Here is a 23,771-nt window from a genome sequence, read left to right as displayed (position 1 = left end):
TATAGTTGTTGTGTTTTAACTAAAAAGTGTAGTACTAACTTTTTTTTTCTTCTCATATGCAACTTAATTTTGTTTGCTTTATATATAGACACCAGCAGTTCTTTGTGCAGTTGTCAGACATTAATCCCGTTGAATATATAGAACTGATATAGTTATCAATATTTAAATCAATACGTCTAATCCTATTGCTACGTGGAATGAGAACACTTTGTAGCCAATGAAGTGGTGTTTTTTTTAATTTTTTTTTATTTTTTTTTCATAGTACTGTTAGATGTTGGGTTCTGAGTTCCACAGTCACAACTGCTGTGACCCTAAACAAGGTTAGCCCCCAGATCCTGTAAAATTACAAATTCTTATAAAAAGTAGTAAGCGGCTGGGCACTGTCCTTTTACTAGTATCGGTAACCGTAGACTGGCAACCATTTAATCAACCAGAGGTGTTGCTTTAAATAGTGTCAGGCTGATCACTTTTGAATATTTTTATTCATTTATTTTTTAACGTACTGCAGCGCGCATGCTGATTTAAAGGTGGATAAAGTTGGCACTGTTGCCGGTACTGACAGAGAAGTCAGTGCTGCAACACCGCTGCGCTGACGGCCATTTAGTGAACACCCGAGCTGAATCTTCGCCCTTTGATCCCCTTTTTTTTACGATGGGAAAGATAATAACTAACACAGGAGTTATACTCATTTAGACTTCTGGAGGGAACTGCTGCTTTAATGATTGACTTGTAAGATTTTAGTCCACATCTTACTCTAACTCTGTGACTCAAAGATCATGTCCTAGACTGAGCACGATTTCTGTGGGAGTTTGTTCATTAGATGCCCATATGCAGTCATTTTGCTTGGATAGATTAAACTTTGCAGTGAGGATTTGTGTTTTTTTGTCTATCTGCCCTGAGAAATGTGTGCCTTTTTTTTTTTTTTAAATACAAGTGCTTTATGATTATGATGTGTTGGACTTGCACTATAAGCAATGCATTTGCCAAGATAACACATTTGAGCATATGTAGCATGTGCAACAAGTCGTGTTTTCTTTGTGCAAACACTGAGCATATTAGGATAATACAAAATTATTTACTTTTGCAGTCTAATCTGAGAAGCATTCTGCATATGAAATTAAATCAAGAATGCTTGGATTTATTTCCTTATTACGTATCGTGTATATTTCAGTGGACGGATTTTTTTAAAAACTGGGAGAGCACAATTAAATTGAAAAGATAGATTGCGATTTACTGACCGCCTCTTTCTTACTCGCATATTAAAGCAGCCTTTCAAGCAATATCCTACGTGTGTTTATCTTAATAAATCAGTTCTGTACTATGTACTATGAGAAAATACTTGTAACATTTAAAAAAAAAAAAAAAAACAGTCCCCTCCCCATTCTGATAGGCACTGACCCCCGCCCTCTCTAGCAGTGAACCAATTGTATCTAGTAACTGCCTTGTCAATCATATTCTAGGACTACATTGCCCAGAATGCTGTGCAAGAACTGAATTACATAACCCGGAGCAAGGGATTACAGGAGAACCGATCAATCTGCAGTTTAGCTAATCACTTGTCGGTGTGCAGATTGTATTGATGCACATATTGAATGGGATTTTTTTTTTTTTAATGGCAGCTTGAATTGCAGCTTTAAGTTGGATTCATCAGTTGTAGAATGGGTTAAATCTTCTTAAATGTTGACCTAAAAGTAAACATACCTTTACCGTACCATATATTTTAAAGACACCTTCCGCCTACTAATTTAGTTAGAGGATTTGGGATGTAAAAAGCTCATTTATACATGCTAATTCACCACTATATAGTTTGGAGCTGGTCCAGCATTGTGGTTTGTCGGTACAATCCCTGCAACGCCTCTTTTTGTCCCCCCCATTATGTATAGTCTGTATTGCCCTGTAGCACCCACTGTTGTCTTCTTCTTGAAAACTGACCCAAAAGAAGTGCAGTTGTGCTAGTCTTGGATATCCTATATCATAGCTCTTTGTAACAGGAGTATGGAGACCACAGCTGGTCTCAGTTGGCTTTCTACAATTTATAAAAACATTGTGTACAGCAGGGATGTATGGAAAATTCCCTACCTGGTGCCTGTGTTGTGCACAGTGATGACTGACCTGTCAATCACTGCTGCGATTGGCAACAGTGCTTGCCAGCGACATCAAAGCTGGATCTGGCATGCCGAGACTGTCAGCGGCGGTGATTGTGTCACCGCTGCTCAGTGAGGGCTGGGGGTGGAGCTAGTTGGAGGACTTTTGCACTCTGGCCACCCCTGCTCTCAGTGCACACTGAGCTTCCGACACCCCCGCCCCTAACAAAACGCTGGCTGTCTCATAAGTATTTTATATTTCTGTCCACCCCTGGATAAGCTTGCAATCTAGAATGATTTGTTGTCTTGCGAAAAACCACTTGGTTTTAATTCTGTCCAATCCTCCGCTTCTCACAAATCTCATCAGGAGATGAACATTCTGCTGCTATTATCTTTTCATATATGTAACGGGTATTCCCCCACCCAATCGCAAATAGGGTCTCCTAGGGGAAATGCTACTCTGGTTACAAGGCATAATAGTGTGGCGCACCTGCTGGCTTACAGGACTCCTGAGTCTCCCGCTTGATGGTATTATGGGGAAGGTCAGGACAGGCTTCTGGGGACATACCCAGTACGTACTCACGGTGACAGCGCCTCCATCTATTGCAGGCCCCAGGATATGGGGTGGAATCCCTGGAATAGAACGTCCCACTCAGGGATGAGAGATTCCAGTCTCACAACCGCTTCTTTATAAATCAGGAACACTTTATTTCCTCTGGAGCATACTGTACAGCATACACAGTCACAGCAGTACTTCTCAGGATAGCCCTGGCCTTTCACTCCCTGTCAGGGCCCTGGAAGCAGGCCTAATATATATATTTGTGTGTGTGTGTATATATATATATATATATATATATATATATATATATATATATATATATGTACTAGCTGAGAGACCCGGCGTTGCCCGTGAGTTAAATTTCCTGCTCCCTCCTGTCCCCCCTATTTGTGTGCTCCCCCTCTCCCACCCCCAGAGGGAGGGAGGGACAGTGGACAGGAGGGGGGGGGGGGACAGTGGACAGGAGGGGGGGGGGGGGACAGTGGACAGGAGGGGGGGGGGGACAGTGGACAGGAGGGGGGGGGACAGGAGGGAGGAGGGGGGGGACAGGAGGGAGGAGGGGGGGGACAGGAGGGAGGAGGGGGGGGACAGGAGGGAGGAGGGGGGGGACAGTGGTCAGGGGGGGAGGACAGTGGACAGGAGGGGGGGACAGTGGACAGGAGGGGGGGGACAGTGGGAGGTGAGGTGAGTGAGCGCTGGGGAGTGAGGTTATAAGGGGCTGGTAGCCATGAATGTTTATTATAGACAGAGGGTGGCCCTCACCCCACACAAAGCATGTCCGCCCACTCTGTCTGACATTGACACACCGACTGGCTATGTCTGGATTGTGACTGACCCCGCAGCGCGGGTAAATCCTGTAGCCTCTCTGATAGAGGGAGCAACCGTCACGCGCCAAGGGCGGGAGGGGGGAGGGGCCAGGGGGTGAGCGCGCGGACAGTGACGGGTCTTTGGGCGGGAAAACACGCACCTCACAGGAGCTGGGCGGGAACAGACCGCCTCACTATTGCCAACGCCGCCATCTTGTGTGACATTACGCGAGTGCCCAGCAGAGGGGGTGAGCGCGCGGATAGTGGCGGGTATTTGGGCGGGAAAACACGCACCTGACAGGAGCCGGGCGGGAACAGACCGCCTCAGTATTGGCAACGCCGCCATAGCCTGAGGAAAGAGAGAGCGACATCTGGTGGGAGCAGCAGCAGGAGGAAGAGGGTCCTTCCGGAGGCTGCCTGGCCACTGCCTGTCCCCCTGCCGGGAGGGAGGGAGGGAAGTGAGCGCCAGGGAGGTGTGTGTGTGTGTGTGTGTGTGTGTGTGTGTGTGTGTGTACACAGGGGTGAGAGTGTGAGATGAACTTAGCAAGGACTCTGCAGGGCTTCTTTGGGGGTATGCTGTCGGTGCAAGTGTGTGACAGTGAAGTAGGTGTGTGTCAGTGATGTCAGTGTATGTTTTGGCCAATGACAGTCGTGTGGGCGGTGTGTGTCACAGTGAGGCGTACCTCTTGGGCAATGACAGTCGGGCTGGCCACGGACCAATCACATTCACCGCAGCTAGTACCAACCTTTGATTTTATATATTAAGATTTGTGTTTATATAGGTCTGCGTATGCGATGGTTTGCAATAAAATAGTTCAAGACCAATGTAATTAGGTTCAGCTCTTTACGCCATTCCATCTTCACTTTGTTTTATAATTTTCTTCATCACTTAGCCGGCTAAATTGCTTCTGACAGTTGCCAATTGAATTCTAGTTCTGCTCTGCCACTTTTCATTTAGAAGCCGCCAGAAGCAACACATTTGTACTACTACTTTTTAAATAACACTTTGAATATGCAATATTTTTGGGTTACAATAGATGGAATTACTTTGTATTTATAGCGGTCAATCTTTACATACTTGATTAATGTAATTGCATTTAAAGCGACAGTTTTTGCTACTTGGTTCTTATTTTTGGTTTAGGGCGGGGTTGGCTTTTGTCTTAGTTTATTGGGCGGTGGGTAGCAACTGCCCTCCCTCCCTAATGTTCTTGTAAGGTAAGAATAAAAAATATTTTTAAAAAGTTAGGGGGGGGGGGGTGTTGAGAATTGCTGCTTTACATTTAAACACATCCTGAATTATAATTCTAATCAAAAACCCCTTGCTTTCATTAGAATATAATTGAGGCACAAATGATGCAGAATTTGATGTTCTTAGAAAATGTTTGCGCATTTAAAAAGCCTTGTATATCTTTTCACGGTTGCTCCAAATTTAAAAATGTCTGGAGATTTTCCAAATACAATTAAAAGTGCCAGATGTTAAGATGAAATAAAAATAGTTATGACGGCTCCTTTGCACAGTTCACTCTCAAACGGCAATCCGCCATTTCGGAAAAATCCATTCCTGGATACGCACACCTAATAGATTAAAGAGAAATGCTTGTGCTGAAAAAAGAGCCCACCAGAGCGATCTGCTAATGGCTATGCAAAGTGTATTTTAACGGAGTCCCATCCCACACTTTCGAAAAGGATTTCCTTACCAATTATATAGAGTTGCTAAGGCCAAGTCCCGGTGGTGACGGCGCACGTGGCGAAAGAGTGCGCGCCGCACACCAGACACCTCAATTAGGCAGGCCCCAGTGTGTTCTCGCGTGTTGACTCACGAAGCGCGGTGGCGCGTCAGCCAGCAGGGGGGAGAAGAAATTTGTCTTCCCGTGCAGTGATGCGGTCACGTGGTGGGCTGGGAGCCAATAGCAGCTTGAGGAGAATGAAGCCAGGGATTTAGTCATCTGACTTTCTAAGGCCCTTTAGTGCAGGTTAAAGATGCAATTCTTTATGGTCAGTTTACATTAAGGAAACACTTAATAGACAAAGTGGACATTTTATTATTTATATTTATTTATATTCCTCTAACAAGCAAAAACACCCATAAGCATTTATCCGTGGTATGGTACCGTTTTAGAAAAGGAATAGAAATAAACCCAGGGTGCATCATTAATAAGACATGGAAATGTTGTATCTTTATTAAGTAAGGGTTGAAATAGCACCTTCATGTAACAGGTTATTATTATCTTGGGAAAGTTTATTTTGAGGGCAAAAATATTGATCTGTAAATTTTTTTGCTATAGCTTTTGTTATTCCACTTTGTGGTGCTTTGAGCTGTGCTTGGTGCAATGCTTTGTGTTGTGCCTGACGTCATGGCTGGATATACAACACCTGAAGGATAAATACGTGAACAAGTCCTATATTCGAATTCCACAACGAGATGTACCTATAGATGAAAAAGATACAAATATGGTGAAGTATGTTTATGAAAAAAATTATTGCGCAAGCAACAGAGGCTACTTACAATGTAGCAGAAATAACAGGCAATATCAGTAAAATGCTTCTAGATCGCTGCATCAAAGGGGCTAATACTCTCAGGAACCGCTCACTCCGTCTGTGTACTTGGACGCGGAAGCGTCACTGCTCAGCTGTAATCAGCAGTTGCGTGGGTCCTCTGATGGTGACGTCACTTCCCTAAACGGGGATACCGCTGACTCCGTTCACTCGGCGAGATTAGCCACAGGGCTTAATTCTGAGATTGATATAACAGTCCCAATAGCCTTTAAATAAGGCTTTGCAGCAAATAGAAAGACAGTTAAAAGTACTGAATAAAATAGGGAGATCTACAAAGAGATCCTCGCCCTACTAGTTTCGTCTGAGTTTAGACTTCTTCTGGGGCATTGAAATACTTTGTATTTTCTTTGGGGTGGTGTACACCCATTACATTGTGGCAGCACTCATAGACATTGCAACACTATTTGAAATCAGTTTTGCGCACCTTATACTTTTTTCATATACACACACGCGCGCACACACCTACACACACCTACTCACGCACACGTACACACACCTACACATACACACACCTACACACCCACACCTACACCTACACACACACACCCACACCTACACACCTACACATACACACACCTACACACTTACACATACATACACACATACCTACACACATACCTACATATACACACACACACCTACATACATACACACACACCTACATACATACACACACACCTACATACACACACCTACATACACACACACACACACCTACATACACGCACACACCTACATACACACACACACCTACACCTACACACACACACACACACACACACACACACACACCTACATTTACACACACACCTACATTTACACACACACGCACACGCACACGCACACACGCACACACATACATGCACACACATACATGCACACACCTACATGCACACACCTACACGCACACACCTACATGCACACACCTACACATACATACACACCTACATATACACACACACCTACATATACACACACCTACACATACACACACCTACACATACACACACCTACACACACCTACACACACACCTACACACACCTACACCTACACATACACACACACACATACACATACACATACCTACACCTACACATACACACACCTACACATACACACACCTACACATACACACACCTACACCTACACACATACACACACACCTACACACACACACACACACACACACACCTACACACACACACACACCTACACACACACACACACACACCTACACATACACACACACACCTACACATACACACACACACCTACACATACACACACACACCTACATATACAAACACACCTACATATACACACACCTACATATACACACACCTACACACACACACACACACACACACACACACACACACACACACACCTACATACACACACACCTACATACATACACACACACCTACATATACACACACACACCTACACCTACATATACACACACACACACACACCTACATATACACACACACACACACCTACATATACACACACACACACACCTACATATACACACACACACACCTACATATACACACACACACACCTACATATACACACACACACCTACATATATACACACACACATACATACACACACTTATTTGTCAAAAGGGATGCTACTGAGCGTGGCCAAATGTATACATCAAAAGACAAAGATACCCAATGCTACATCCAATGTGACAAAATACATAGTTAAATACTTGTTGTTCACGAACATGCTAACAAGTATTTATTTTGTCACATCGAATGTAGCATTGGGTATCTTTGTCTTTTGTTGTACACTTTTCACGTTACAAATATACAATATGTGCGTTAACTGGCTTGAAGAGGTTGAGATAAAATCTAAGGTTCCCAATTCCCTTGTTTCATAAACTCATTCCCGGTCCCCCCTACCCTACACTATAAAAAGCATTATTCAGAAAAGCGGTTCGCATGGCCAACTAAGGAAGATACTAACAATTGCATTCAAAACACTAACAATTAATTGCACATTTATTCAAAATCCAATTAAAACTTTTTAGTTTTATTCAACAAAATTGATGAACTTGATCCAGTGATACCAGCTTTTCAAAGTCTTGATAGTCATTTAGCACGAAACTTAGATACCACATTTAGTGTTTATGTTCAGTAAATTCTTAATGCAATGAATGGGCTTGATGAAGTGATAACAGTTTTCCAATATCTGTTTTAAAGTCACTTGGCAGGAGTCTTAAATCAAGACGTTAAGTAATCTGGTGTCTATTTCTTTGCTTGGAGTGAAGTTGGATGACTACATTAAAACCATGTTCCACCAAAATACGATGTTGGAAATGCAACAAGGAGCTTCTTAACTACTGTCCATAGTGCAGTATAGCGATCAGAAATTTCCTTCTGTAACAAACTCTTGGTACTATTTCTTAAACTTTGGCTTCGGCTTAATGTCATTTTGTAGCTCAATTAGTTCTTCCTCCTCTACACCAACTTCCTACAGTATCTGAAAATTGATTTATCACCCAATCTGTAATTTCCATCAAAAGAAGATCCTCAAATCGCTCAGACATATCTTCATGCAGCATATTCAAATGGTCACAAAAAACTTGCAGATCATCATCTTGCTTCCCACCTTTACCTTCTAGCTCAGACAGGCTCAGAAATTGGTAAATCTTGCGATGGGCTATATTGAGCTTGAATAGAGTTAACTTTGAAATAAACATAGTTACAGCCGATTTGGCCTTAATAAGATTTACATACTGTAGTTTCCTTGCAACTGCAAATTCATTTAATTGAACTTTGCAAATAGTTCAGATAAATAAGCAATGTCATGCCTGAGCTCTTTGAGTTAATAACTGAGCAAAGCATTCGTGCCTTCAAAAAACTCACAACAGTGTCAAAAAGGTTGTAAAAGCATCTCTCACAGTTGCCTTTTGATTGCCAACGAACTTCAGTATGAAGCTGCAAACGTTCAAAATGTTCACCATTCTAAACACAGAGCTCCCGGAATAGTTGATCGAGTGTCACGGGAGACCAATGCTTTTAACACAAAAATACCCGGATCCTTTGAGCAAAACGAGAGATAAAATAAATTATTTATTAACACAATGAACATACACAGCTTAATTTACAAAATAATACGAAATTACGCTTACTTAGTTACGATGTTGCATCTGGTTACAGGAAAGATCTTAGATGGAATCTCAGGTGAATCTTTTTACAGCATGTTGAATCTACCTCCTGACTGGCTGTGCGGACTTTTAAAACCTCACAAGTCCTATATTTACACTGTGCAACTAATCACGGCGTGGGAACAAAACATCCCACCTATTGACAATGTTCGACCATACTTCAGAGAACCTGGCAGAGGCTTCAAGGTATGCTGTGAGCATGTGCAAACTTTGCCCTTAAGCCACTTAGCATACCTAGTCAAGCCCACCTCCCTAGTGACATGTCTGCCTTTTCCCCGACACCTGGACATATGTAAGGGAAAACTATTTACCGCTCCCCCTCCCCACTCAACACTTGACAGTGTCGGTTTCTTTGAACTATGGCCTGTTTCCAGACACACGGGAACCGAATCAGCAGCGTGGCTTTAGAAACTCGAGTCTAATTATGCATTGCTGACTCACTGGGATTTCCTGCCATGCATTTTAAAGCCTAGTACTTACACCCCAAGGGTCACCTCCTGTTCTGGCTTGAATGAAAATCTCCTTACCCTTATAATATTAATACACCAAAAAGAGGGGGACTTTCATTCATTACTTCTCTTGAAAGTTTCTAATACAGAAAACATAACCGGTTTAATGATTACCCCCTAGCAGTATGCATGGCAAAAATCAGAGCGCTGGGACATTCCTATCCAAAGTTAGCTTGCTGCTTATGCTACGCGCAAGGCTGCTGGTTTTTAAAAACCCTTTTCTTTTCCTTGTGCTTGGCAGTGAAACGCTGTTAGTTGCCTTGCAAATAATTCTTGAGCCAAATTTTCATATTTTATAAAGCGCACATAAGCGAGAAGCAAAGATTCATTGCCTGGCAAAGTTGACTCATCCAGCCCATCCACCATGGCCAGGGAAAGCACCCGCTTTCCCACAGCCGCCGCACGGGAGATGGCACCATGGCCCCAGCCTTAGTGTGCTGCACAGTGTATCTTTCACATCCTCAGCAATTTCATCTATGCGTCTTTACATTAATTGTTGCTGAGAGGAATCGTCTTAATTATATTGTGTGGTGACTTATGCACAACAGTACTCAGAACCTCACTAACTGCTGGTAGGATGAGTTCTTCTCCAATTGTATGTGGCTTCCCAGACTTGGCAATAAAATTTTGTATAATGCACGAAAATCATCAGTGTTTTGTTGTGAAGCATTGCAAAACATGCTTAACAGTGTTGGCTGCTTTTGAAATTTGTCACACAGTGATTGAAAACAAAAGTTAAGTTCTTTTCTTCTTTGTCATTCTTCATTCTTCAAATGTTCAATCAGTCTGGAAAGCTTCACAGGCCACTCTTGCCCGAGTCTGTCCTATCAGACAGGGGCATTAACTTGTATCCACACCACCTGGACAATTTCTCTCTGGCAGAGACTTGTGCTATTTATTTTATATATTTTTGTGCAATTATTCATGCAATTTTATGCTCATTTCATATGTGGTTTTCAACATAAAGTGGCTGCTGGGCCTGATCCTAACTCATATAGCGCTTCCCTGTTTGTTTGTTTATTGGAAAGCTTCATTGCCTTGTTAGAAAATACTTTTTCACATATTTGGCACATTGGCAGCTGCTGGTTTGTTGGTGCTAGTATAAATCCATACTTTACAGATATTCCAAACTATATTGTCTATATTTCTAATTTGATTTTTTGGCTTCTGCCATTTCTATTCTGAAACAAAGAATGTAATCATTACATTTTATTGAAATGTCAAAATAAGTGCATATGCAGCATTAACATCACCAAAACGTAAAAGTAAATAAATAGGAGGTGTTATTATGGCACCCTGTTTTGTTTTAATCTTTTAAGACGTTTGAATGCATTAAATGTTAAGGGACACATTGTTTGAACATGTTTACCTATTAGATATTGATTCTCAAATCATTTTTTGAAAACAGTTATTGAGACATTTTACATCTTTATATCCTTACTAGCTGATATACCCGGCGTTGCCCGGGATGTAAATCCGTAATAGGCAGTATTAGTTATAAATAGGGAAACAATAGGTTGACTATTTGGTGGAAAGGTTGTATAATAATCTTAAAAAGAAACATGGAAGAAAATGTAATACGATGTTGTTTAAAAATAGTTTGTTGTAAACACACCACAGTACAATGTATATTTTGGTGACATAAGTGATGTAAAAATTTGAGGTGTGTCCCGCTAGAGTGTGAGCTTTCAGTGCGGGTGGCGGGTGGGTAGTGAGTGCTGGCTGTGGGTGGGGGTCCGCTAGGGTTTGAGCGGGTGTGAGGCGGCGGGTGTCTGGTGAGTGCGGGCGGCGGCTGGTCAGTGATGTGGGTGCGTAGGGGTGTCAGTGCGGCAGGTGGGTGGGAGGCGCCGGGTGAGTTGGTGCGGCGGCTGGTCATTGATGTCGGTGCGTAGGGGCGGGACATGGCAGGTGTGTGTTGAGTTGGTGAGAGACGGCGGGTGGGTGAGAGGTGGCGGGTTTCTGAGTGCGGGCGGGGCTGTGCGTTGCGCAGGGGTGTGAGGCGGTGGCGGATGGGTGAAAGACAGAGGTGGGAGGGCGGCGTGCGTGCGGCGGGTGATGAAAGGCAGAGGCGGGAGGGCGGGCGGCGGATGGGTGAAAGCCAGGGGTGGGAGGGCGGCGGCTGAAAGCCAGGGGTGGGAGGGCGGGCTTATATAACCTACAACTATTAATATTGAACAGGCTGCTTCAAAAATAACACTTTTATATAGCTAATCAACAGGTTCCGTAACCGAGAACACAGGAAAATAAATACCACATTCAAAACTATGCTCAGGACTTACTAGAAAAAATCAAGGACACTCTGCAGGACAGTCCATAGCAGGCTGTAATGGCCCATCAGATTAACACAGCAGGGGGTCCCTGCATTTTAATGGGACTCGTGCTGTGTGAATCCTACCGGGCTGCCCCTGTCTGTAACTCTAACAGGTGATCACGGGGCTTTTATTTCAATAACACATTTGTAGCAGGGCGTCCCAGAGCTGAATCGCATTAATTTCAGGTCCGGTGACCCCCTGCTTTCCGAGTTACAGGATCAGATGGGGTGTCAGTATCCCCCTGCTTTGTTAAAATCTCCTGTTCACGTGGGCCGTGACATGTTTATTTGTTAATGACATTGAGGTTGGCATCGAGAGCAAAGTCTCCATCTTTTCTGATAATACTAAATTGTGTACAGAAGTAGAATCAGAGCAGGATGTAATTTCTCTCCAGATGGACTTGGAGAGACTGGAAACTTGGGCAGGTAAATGACAGATGAGGTTAAATAAAGATAAATATAAGGTTATGCATTTGGGAAGCAAGAATAAACAGTAAATTTACAAATTAAATGGGGATAAATTAGGTGAATCCATGATGAGCAGGATTAAGGCTAGACTCCAGTGGTGACAGCGTGCGCGCTGCACACCTGTCACTAACTTAAATTAGGCAGGCCCCAGTGTCGTCTTGTGTGTTGGCTCACGCAGTGCGGTGGTGCATCAGCAAGCAGGGGAGACAACACGATTGTGTTCCACTGTGGTGACGCAGTCATGTGGTGCGTTGGGAGCCAATACGAGGGCGGATACCTTAGGCCAAAGGGAGCGGAGTGCTTTGAGCTGCTGGGCTGCGCCCCCCCTCCCTCTGTTTAGGACACGCCTCCCATCGCTCCATACAGACGCAGATCGCGATTTTAAGCTGTGCACGCGACGCCAGGCACGCGTGCAGCAGCCACCACCGGGGACTTGGCCTTAGGAGTGATTCTCGAAGACAAAAAACGTTGTCCGTCGCGCGACGACCGGGTCACGTGTGATTCAACCAATGGGGTGAACCACTCCCATAACGTCACGGCCACGTCTCCCTGTCGCCTCGAACCTCAGTGCAGGTTTCGCATGAGGCAACTATAACGATATACGATCGTTATATACGATATATACGATAACTATTTACAAATATATTCGGGGACAGTACAAGGAGCTTTCAAAAGAACTATTCATCCCAAGGGCAGTACAAAGGACTCTGGGGCATCCCATAAGGTTGGAGGAAAGGAGATTTCACCAGCAACAAAGAAAAGGGATCTTTACAGTAAGGGCAGTTAAAATGTGGAATTCATTACCCATGGAGACTGTGATGGCAGATACAATAGATTTGTTCAAAAAAAGTTGGACTGCTTTTTAGAAAGGAAAGGTATACAGGAATATACCAAATAAGTATACATGGGAAGGATGTTGATCCAGGGAATAATCCGATTGCCATTATTTCTAGTCAGGATGAAATTTATTTATTTTATTTTTCCCCTTATGAGATATAATTAGATATTAGGATTTTTTGTTTGCCTTCCTTTGGATCAATATACAGTAAGTACAAATATAGGATAGGTAGTTGTCTAAATGTAGCGCATTGGTTGAACTTGAAGGACAAATGTTTTTTTTTTTTTTTCAATATCATCTACTATGTGTAACTGTAACTGTCATTCTTTATTCGCAAATATTTTAAACATAGCAGGGAAATAATTGAATGCTTCTATATAAAGACTTTCTCTGACGTCGTTTAGAAAGGAGCATGGAGATGTGATTTGCTAACAAGAAACTGATCTTCAAAAAGTTAAATCTCAAACATTTTATGATGAATACTACCCACATCGGTCCTCATCTTCCGCAAACGGTAAAAAAAAAAGAAAAAAGAGTAGCAATATTGATAAACAAAAATGACTGACACACACGTGGGTGACTGACTGACTGTGGGTTGGTGTCTGACCCCCGCTCGCGCGCACCGTCTGACCCCCGCGGGGGGGGGGGAGAAAATTGGAGGGGGGCATGGAGTCAAGATGGAAGCAGGGAAGGCATGGAGCAGTACTTACCACTTGCTCCATGCATGAAATTGCGGGCCTCGCTTTGCTAGCTCGTCTAAAGCTTGGTGCGGGCCAAAAAAGAAACAAATCCTAGCAGCGTGCACGCTAGTACCTGCTGTCCCCCCCTGTTGATGGCCCTGGCCCCTAGCTATAAAGCTCTTAATGTATGCCCATAGCCTGTCCCCAAAGCTGCTTCCTTTTAATGATTTCTTATCTTCATCACAATCTTTTCTAGAGGGATTATATATAATGCATTGCAGTATAGCTGCTATTATATGCTCTTTTTCAATCCCTAGATTTGTTTCTAATTTGGGGATTGAAAAAGAGCATATAATAGCAGCTATACTGCAATGCATTATATATAATCCCTCTAGAAAAGATTGTGATGTGTATAAGAAATCATTAAAAGGATGCAGCTTTGGAGACATGCTAAGGGCATACATTAAGAGCTTTATAGCTAGGTGCTATATTTTTTCAGACAAGATTTACTCAGTGTATAATCAAAAGTTTATCATTTGAGTCAAGCACCTAGCTATTATAGCCTATACTAAAGATTTAAAGTGGCATATACTTCAGTATACTGATCACATACTGGGGAGACCACAAACTAGGACTGAGTTAGAGTTTGGGAGTGATTTGAGACATCACTATCCCCTCTTTTTTTTTTTTTTAACTAATTGGTATAATTCAAAGCTGACTTCAGTAAAATGAAACTGAAGTCACACCCAATACTCTTAGGTCAGTACAGGTCCAATGGTCAATTTACATATTGGGATACTTACCTCCTAAGGCTGCACTTATAGTGCTGGCGACGCGACCGTCGCATCAAAACAAATGCATTGTCACCGTCGTTGGCGCTTATAGTGCACGCGATGGCGACGGAGCGATAGTGCTACCAAAAATCTGGTAATCACCGTGCCCCTGCCTCCTCCTTTATGACGTCGCTGGCCTTATAGCCAGCAACGTCGCCTAAATTTGAAATATAACTATCGCAATGGCGACGAGTGACGTCATCGGTTGCCGTCGCTGGCACTATAAGCGCGGCCTAAGGAGTGAGCTGCTACTGCCACATTGTAGCAACTCATGGGCAGCACATTGATATTTTGTTAATACTCTATCAACTCAAGCACCACAATATACAGTATCTGGACATTCAGTGTGCAGTTTATATCTAGAAGCTTCCTAAGCAAACAAGCTTAGTCACTAGAAGCCTATATCTATATACATATATATGAGACTAGAACAGTCTCTTAGGAGATAATCAATAGGTCTATACTGCTTAGTACTAGTTATTTAGGAGCGTTCCTGACCTTGGATGTGCACCTTTGCATTCGTCATGGTTTTTGTTTATACCCCCCCTTTTTTTTAAGTATCAATACAATTATTATAAGGTATCAACTTTACACATCATACTAGGATATTTGAGTGCTTTGGACAACCGGGTTCTTTTTCTTTGGTCCTTCTGAATCAAATATAGACAGATCAGGCAACTCCTCCGAGAAATATTCAAAATCAAATAAACGCATCTGTCGCATAAGCACATAAGGCAGGGGTGCGCAAAGTTTCTGCGCTGCACCCCCCCTTACGTTGAACCGGCATCAAATGATGCTACAAGTCGTGACGTCACGTGACCGCACAGCACTATTTGATGCGCAATACTATGGTGTCGCGTCCCATGACCCTGCATTGCCATGGCGATGCGTCCAGAAGCCAGCTGAATCCCGGTAAGTTGAGGGTGCAGAGGCTTTGCACGGTCCCCCAGCATTTAATTTAAATGCCTCGAGGAAGAGCGCGGGGCCTCTGCAACCGCTGCGCTCCCCCAAAATTATCCTATGCCCCCCCCCACTTTGCGCACCCCTGATGTAAGGTGCACCTGTGAGCACGTGACCTGCATATGGGATATGGGTCAATACACAGCTCTCTAGCTGGCCCACTTTTCACCTTCGCAAAGGTCCCTCAAATGGACAATATCCGGATCCTAAATCCGTCCCCGTTTACCATCTGTCACGAACAGCACACAAATGAACACTTGACTTTGATATGCAACCAGGGTTAATACACACAGCTAGCCAACTCACCTTTCTTCTCCGCAAGGTACTTTCAATGAGTTAATATTAACTCCTTACTTGCAATCATATCTATACGCTCCCACCACCTAAGAAATTATGCAAAATGTCATATATCTGCCAGGGTCTCGGGTCCCTGGCCACATGTTGTAGCAATGTGTTTCATCGCGGCGACTGACGTTTGTTCTACTTTTGTTCTGTACACACAAATAGACATGCTAAAGTTATTGGAAATTCTGTGGTTATCTATTGCATTAAAAAGGGCCTGTGGAGCGTTGATGGCACGCACAACTCACACTAAAGTTCACACACACAAGGAGATGGTAGTGGAACAAAACTCGATTCCTTTATTTCTGTAAAGGACTCTGGGTCGCAAGTGAGAGAACACAAGGGACCAGACATTAGTAGACAACTCTTGGGTAGAGTATTGGTTACCGTAATATATTTATTTTTGCAAATGTTTTTTTGTTCTGCTCATGTTCAAAGTTGGGAAGTCTCAGTTAATTAAATTGATATATTTATTACTTTACATGTAGCATTTATTAAAATACTATTGTATGTTTAAATAGTGTGTGTATATTCTTTAGAACAACTTTAAACAGATTAGCAGATCCCCTTTTTATCCATCACAATTAAGGCGATCTTAATATGACAATAACATTGTAGCGAGGTTATTACATGTAAGCAGTGAATTGATTTGAAGGTGTCTGTTTTTCCTCCACACCATCATTTCAGCATTTATATGCAAAGACAGCAGACACGGCTGCCAGCAATATCAGTGGTTGTGTCGGATGGAGAAGCATCAGCATCAGCCAGTGTGCGCTCTGCTTCTCGATTACTATTGCTGGAAGGAAACAGAGGGGGAGGGACGAGAGAAACTCTATCGCAAGATACCTAGGTTTCATGTTTGTGATGCAGTCATGTGGTCTTCACATACAATACCTTGAGTAGTCAGTCAACTTGTTGTTTTTTTCTATCGTAAAAGGAGACGTTGCTGTGGCACTTCTAAATAAATAGAAGAAAGAGACAAATTGGGAAATGAATATTCATTGTATCACCGTGCCGAGGAAAGCCTCAGCCATGAGTAACGTGTGCTTCCCTGAGATCAGACGTTGTTTCTGTTTTCCTTGCACAGTGCTGCTGCAACACGGCGCAGACCCCAGCATCCGAAACACCGATGGCAAATCTGCCCTGGACTTGGCTGACCCTTCAGCGAAAGCTGTCCTTACTGGTAAGTACCATTCAATCTGTCTGCCTGTACTAAACCAGTCTGTCCTGTATGTTTCTTTCCCTGCTTTCTTGCTCCGGTCATTTAGTACTCTCAGGAGAAAAAGAAAGGAAGATTTTAAAACTGTTTGTCTCCTGAATATTGATTGAATGTGCAGCTAGTATTGGGATGAAAGACTGTGCTGTCCTCAAACAGCTGATGACATTAACCCCATTGCTGCTGGGGGCCCTGCATTATCTTATGGAGTTCCTCAATAAGCAAACTATTTGCAGCATTGTTTACTGGTCTCGCTTTGATTTCCCTCTAACCCTTCATATCTAAATGTTCTGAAACGTCTCGCTTCAAGCAACAATGTTTTACATTACTTCATGAATCATGACACTGGGTTATGCGGCAACCACAGATCTGACTGCCTGAAGGAATTGACTTTTTAGTTTAGATTTACATTTCTGAGAGTAACCTGATAAGGATTTGTTTTTCCCTCCAGAAAGGGGTCAAGCAATATACTGCAGGACGGTCCACAAATATAGCAGCAACCCCCAATTCAGAAACCAAAATGTATTATTTTCTAAATGTGTTGCTAATATTTACCTGAAACGCTGCATGTTGGCTTGCGGCAGCTTTTTTTCTCGTGAGAAATCCTCTCCCTGCCACTATTATGCTTTGCCAAAATATTTCTCTACAAACAATAAATAGTAGCACCAGCCACATACAACTTAAGCTGCTGTCAACATTGACATTTAGATTTTGAAGCTTGTTGGCAGAGTAGCGAAGTCGGTAACTTAGGTGTCCTGTGAGTATTTGTATGTAAACTCTATGGTTCTATGCCCTGTTCTATACTACTTGGACAGTTTTTCAATGGGACATGCTTGTGTATCCCAAGTACAACTGAACAGAGTGGAGGTATAGTGTTCTTCCCAGATTTGGAGTAGACCAAGTAATGTATAATTCCCAGAGTTTATTAGGTGGACCAAGCATCGTCCACTAATATGTATACTGTTTAACGTGTCCAGCTTCATGTCTGGTATGAAAGGGATTAAAGCTCTCTTCCCATGCCTTTCAATTTGACACCAAGGATATCAAAAGCATATTACAAAGTAAGCAAGGCGTATTGTTCCTGGTTTGCTGCATGGCCCTAGGGAGAGGTTGTGTTTATCCAACCAGTCGGTCTCGAAACAGTCGATTTGTTTCCATAGGTTATTTTAGAACGCTGGTTGTGTACGTGCTTCTTGCTGCTAAAGACTGTGATAAATGGCAGCAATCGTTCCGCCACCTACAGCATTAAATGTGACAGACTGGGAAAACTCACTCTGAGCACAGCATTCTTCATAGCCATGCACCACAACTGAAAGATGGCTGTACTGTTAAAGTACTAAGCAGATCTTGGCTTAATAATAGGGCTACATTTTTATAGCCAAACATGCTCAGAGACTGCACTGAGATGTAAGAGATCTTTACATTACACGCTACATTCTTTGCGTGCAAATGACTTTACCCAAATGCTAAGGCAGCAGCTAAAAGTGGCAATAGCATGAAGTTGGTCAAACAGTAAAAAGCTCATAACATTAAAGTACTCTGAAAAGAAAATGGATGTTGTACATTTTTAAATCCTCATTAGAAATGCTAAAATAAGCATGGATCATTCTAGCTTCATCTCATTGACTTCTATTGGTAAAGTGGAAGCCATATTACTTTGTCAAAATATGTACTGTAATTTTGGAGGCCGATATCCAGATTGCAGCATCATACAAAAATCAAAGAAAATATCACATTAAACCTTTGGGTGTCCTATAACGTAGCAAGCACGTCATGGGGTCTGACACTACAGAGGGCCCATGACATAGTAGCTATGCCATATGCTATTTCCTCGTTTTCTAGGGAGATAATGTTCTGCTCGATGGAAAATTGCTGGAGGGACTGTGGCACTCTGGTACTGGGGCCCCTTCCTGCACTTACAGGGCTAAAAAACACAAGGAACTCTGTTTTATGGCTACATTAGCAATAAAAGATACGTGCCCGTGATTTAAAAACCTTTCTATCAGTAGTTTCAACAACTTGTTAATGCCATTTCTGCCTACTAGATTTTGTATATGATATAAAATGTGAGCTTTTTAAATTATATATTTTTTGCAGGAGGCTTGAATAAATTACTCTACTGGTGAAGCTATGCGATGCATTGAAGTCCCCTCTCACAGCACATTAATGATTAATGGCAATAATGTGTCTTCATTTCCTCCTCCACAAAATATTAATGTAACTTTTCAGAAGGTGGTTTAAGATTGTAGTAGTTCAGCTGGGTTAGTTTGTATTAAAACGTTATCCAAATAGAGGGATCATTGCTCAGTCTTTTACAGAGGAATGGTAATTGAATAGGTGGAATGAATAGAACGGGGAAAAACAACAATTTGCATATATTTTTCTATATTGGTCTGTGTGCAGTGTCTATTACCAACTTTATTTGGCAGTTGATTTTTTGTGGTTTAGCTTTGGGGATCGGTGCCATCCTGCCATTTTTTTGGTAATAGTTTGTCACCTTATTTGTATTTTTGAAGTGAAACTTCTTTAGCGGCACCTACCACATCAGCAAAATTCAGTGGCAGTGAATGCAGTTGATTGATGCGGAAGTCTGTGGTAACGGAAGTTACGTCACTGCTGGCAGAAGAGGCTGCCAGCAACATTCACTGCCACTGAATTTTACCAGCTTCCACCGTCAGTAGGAACATTAACACAAACACACACACCACTCTCCGCCGAGTAAGCCGCCAAGCACCCACTCCCACCCCCTGTGAGCTGCCAAGCACTCATCCCCCCTGTGAGCCACCGAGCTCACCCTCTCCCCCACAGTGAGTTGCTGTGAGCTGCCGAGCACCCGCTCCCGTGAGCCGCCGAGCACCCACCCCCGTGAGGCGTCGAGCACCCACCCCCCCGTGAGGCGTTGAGCATCCACCCCCCCGTGAGGCGTTGAGCTCCCACCCCCCCGTGAGGCGTCGAGCACCCACCCCCCCGTGAGGCGTCGAGCACCCACCCCCCCGTGAGGCGTCGAGCACCCACCCTCCGTGAGGCGTCGAGCACCCACCCCCCCGTGAGGCGTCGAGCACCCACCCCCCCGTGAGGCGTCGAGCACCCACCCCCCCGTGAGGCGTCGAGCACCCACCCCCCCGTGAGGCGTCGTGCACCCACCCCCCCGTGAGGCGTCGAGCACCCACCCCCCCGTGAGGCGTCGAGCACCCACCCCCCGTGAGGCGTCGAGCACCCACCCCCCCGTGAGGCGTCGAGCACCCACCCCCCCGTGAGGCGTCGAGCACCCACCCCCCCGTGAGGCGTCGAGCACCCACCCCCCCCGTGAGGCGTCGAGCACCCACCCCCCCGTGAGGCGTCGAGCACCCACCCCCCCGGTGAGGCGTCGAGCACCCACCCCCCCGGTGAGGCGTCGAGCACCCACCCCCCCGGTGAGGCGTCGAGCACCCACCCCCCGGTGAGGCGTCGAGCACCCACCCCCCGGTGAGGCGTCGAGCACCCATCCCCCGGTGAGGCGTCGAGCACCCACCCCCCGGTGAGGCGTCGAGCATCCACCCCCCGTGAGGCGCCGAGCACCCACCCCCCCGTGAGCCGCCGAGCTTGAGCGCCCCCCCCCCCCGAGCCGCCGAGCACACCCTCTCGTCCCCCGTAAGTGGCAATGAGCTGATAAGCACACCCCCCCATAAGCCGCCGAACGCCCCCGTGTCCCTGTACCTCCGCCACACCTACTGACGCACGCGCACGCGCACACTGACTGACGCACACACACACACACACACACACACACACACACACACACACACACACACACACACACACACACACACACACACACACACACACACACACACACACACACACACACACACACAATGACACTGACTGACACACACACACACACACACACATACACACTGACTGGCGCACACACACAAACACACACACTGACCGACTAACCGACTGACACACACACACATACATACACAAGAAATTCAGTTACTATAAATATAGAAGAGCAAATAGCTAAAGCACGCGTTCTAAGTTAAACTTCTTTGCGTTTTGGCACTAAAATTGTGTTTTGATTATTAATTAAAACCATCACCTTTACAAATACAATTTATGTGACAAAACAGTGGCAAAAGACGAAGTTTCACTTAAAATTCGTGTGATCAGCACACAACTTAAATTTTTTTTATTCTTTGGTTTTGAGTGCTCCCTCCTAAAGTAGATTAAATATTTCACTACTCCTAGTTTTACTTTCAGAAGTAGCTTTATAGGTAGGTGGGAACAGTATGGTGATGCTTAAAATTGTTCAGTGCACTTGTAATTTTCATGGAAGTTACACACTCCTACCACAATCAATCCATCATACACACAATGGCCTAGTTTTGCTAAGCGATGCTTTTTTGTCCGACACCACCTTGCGCCAGAAGACACCTTACAACCGATTGAAGTGAATGGCACCGCTTAGTAAATATGGCCCAATGCCCTTTGATACAAAATTGTGAAAAAGAGTTAAAGATCTGATTGCGATTTCCCCCCCCCCCCCCCCACATCTTGCAAAATAAGTAGACATGGTTGCGGACTTCTGAAACGTATTGTTTGTCTAATGATTGTGCAAAGCAATTATACTTTAATTGTCTGTGTTGGCGAAATCTAAAAATACTGAGGTAAAACTGTAAAGCATGTTTCTGTAACTGCATATTTTATTTCTTTTTGCACTGATAATTAATTGGCACTGCATGTTGTTTTTTTACTGAGATGCCTGCAATGGATTGTGCCCCCTGCCCCCATCCTCTTAGGCATACAATGGGTTAATGTATGTTACAGCTCCTTGTGTAGTTGGATGGATTTGCTTTCTTGCTGAGAGCATTATAAAGTGTGTGCACATTGTATTTTCTAATAACTTCATATTATTGTAATAGACACAGTTCTGAGTAAGCCTCAGGTTCCAACATTACATGTAAACCCTTAACAGTATGGATCTATGTTGTTGTGTTGTGAACAACAAAGGATATACAAGGCAATTGTAAATGCTCGTATGGATGTCATCTTTGGATGTGTTTGTCTCTTTTCATCCTCAATGATGAAATAGCATGTGTGGTGCATTTGCATGTCTCAGACAGGTCTTCCACTTTTGTCTTTCCCCATTATCTCATGGCATGCAGTGCTTCCACTGCAGCCAGGGATTCTGGGTAATGTAAAAAAAATAATCAAACAGATTTTCTGTCCAGTAGCAACCTACAATGTAGTAGCAAAAAAAATGACCGCGTACTGCAATATTTACCATCGGTTGCCATTTATAATGCTTTTTAATGGTTGGTACATGATTACATACATATTTACTAGCTTTTAAAAATTAGGACTGAAATCATAAATGTATAAAACACATTAAAAAGGATGTTGCACTTGTTTTGATTTGTACTAATATGAGAATGGATTTTACATATATAAAAAGGATATACAATCCTACTCCATTGGTACCTAGTACCAGATGAATTACATCAAATATATCCACAATATTCCCGGAGATGTTGGAGCAGGAACACTAAACAAGGATAAGGAACCCAGTTTGGGCACTCGGCCACTGATGAGAAATCGCTTTCTTGATAGAGACTACAGTAATAAAGTTATAAAAAAAGGCCTACAAAAGAGCTAAATACTTACCATGCACAGAACTCCTGATGGACAAACACAAAGATCAGAACAGAAAGTAGTAAGGTTCATTGGAACCTACAATAAACAATGGCACCAGGAACAAGAGATTCTACAAAGACACTTGCACATCCTGCAAGCGGACACGGATGTAAATGAAGTGTTACATCCCTATCCATCAATGGTGAGCAGGAGGTCACGGAACCTCTGTGATACCCTGGTGCATAGCCATCTCAGTGGGTCCTCCACATCAACCTGGCTACCAGCTAAGCCACTAGGGTCCTATCAGTGGCAGAAAGGTAAAGCCTTCAAACACATCAAAGTGACTAAAGAATTTATGAACTTGGATGACTCCAAGAAATATCAAATTCGTTAACTTATAAATTGCCTTAGTACAGGAGTGATCTACCTGGGTGTCCGCATATGAGGGAAAAATTTGTGTGCAAAACGCGACGCCAGTTCAAACTGCACGTTCTTGAACGCACAGGCTCAGTATGCCATGAACTGGACACGCCACTGGCCAAACATATCAACCTTTGCCATAATGGTGATTTGAATGCCCTGCATTTCATAGGGCTTGACCAGTACTCTCCAGGTCTAAGGAGGGTTGACTGGGACTCAGAACTTTTAAAGAAGGAAGCCCGGTGGATTTATATGTTAAAAACACTATCACCTAAAGGCCTTAATGAGGGCTTTGTGTTCACTCCATGTATCTGACACTATCCCTCCCATTTCCCCAACTCCTTGTTCTCATAAAAACATCAAGCAATTGATGATACTCAGTGA

General features: G+C 43.7%; 1 protein-coding gene across 5 annotated transcripts in view; it reads left to right on the top strand.

The window, feature by feature from the left end:
- TNKS (tankyrase) overlaps positions 1-23,771 on the top strand; it is a 276,669-nt gene that overhangs the window by 52,088 nt on the left and 200,810 nt on the right. For all 5 annotated transcript variants that reach the window (XM_075604188.1, XM_075604177.1, XM_075604215.1 and 2 more), the window contains exon 3: positions 17,220-17,315. In XM_075604188.1, coding sequence (XP_075460303.1) covers positions 17,220-17,315 — 96 coding nt within the window. The remainder of the gene's footprint in view (positions 1-17,219; positions 17,316-23,771) is intronic.

The sequence above is a fragment of the Ascaphus truei genome, chromosome 1 (assembly GCF_040206685.1).
Source record: "Ascaphus truei isolate aAscTru1 chromosome 1, aAscTru1.hap1, whole genome shotgun sequence".
Classification (NCBI taxonomy): domain Eukaryota; kingdom Metazoa; phylum Chordata; class Amphibia; order Anura; family Ascaphidae; genus Ascaphus; species Ascaphus truei.
Note: the sequence above shows the minus strand (reverse complement) of the source record. Positions and strands in the feature narration are given on the sequence as shown.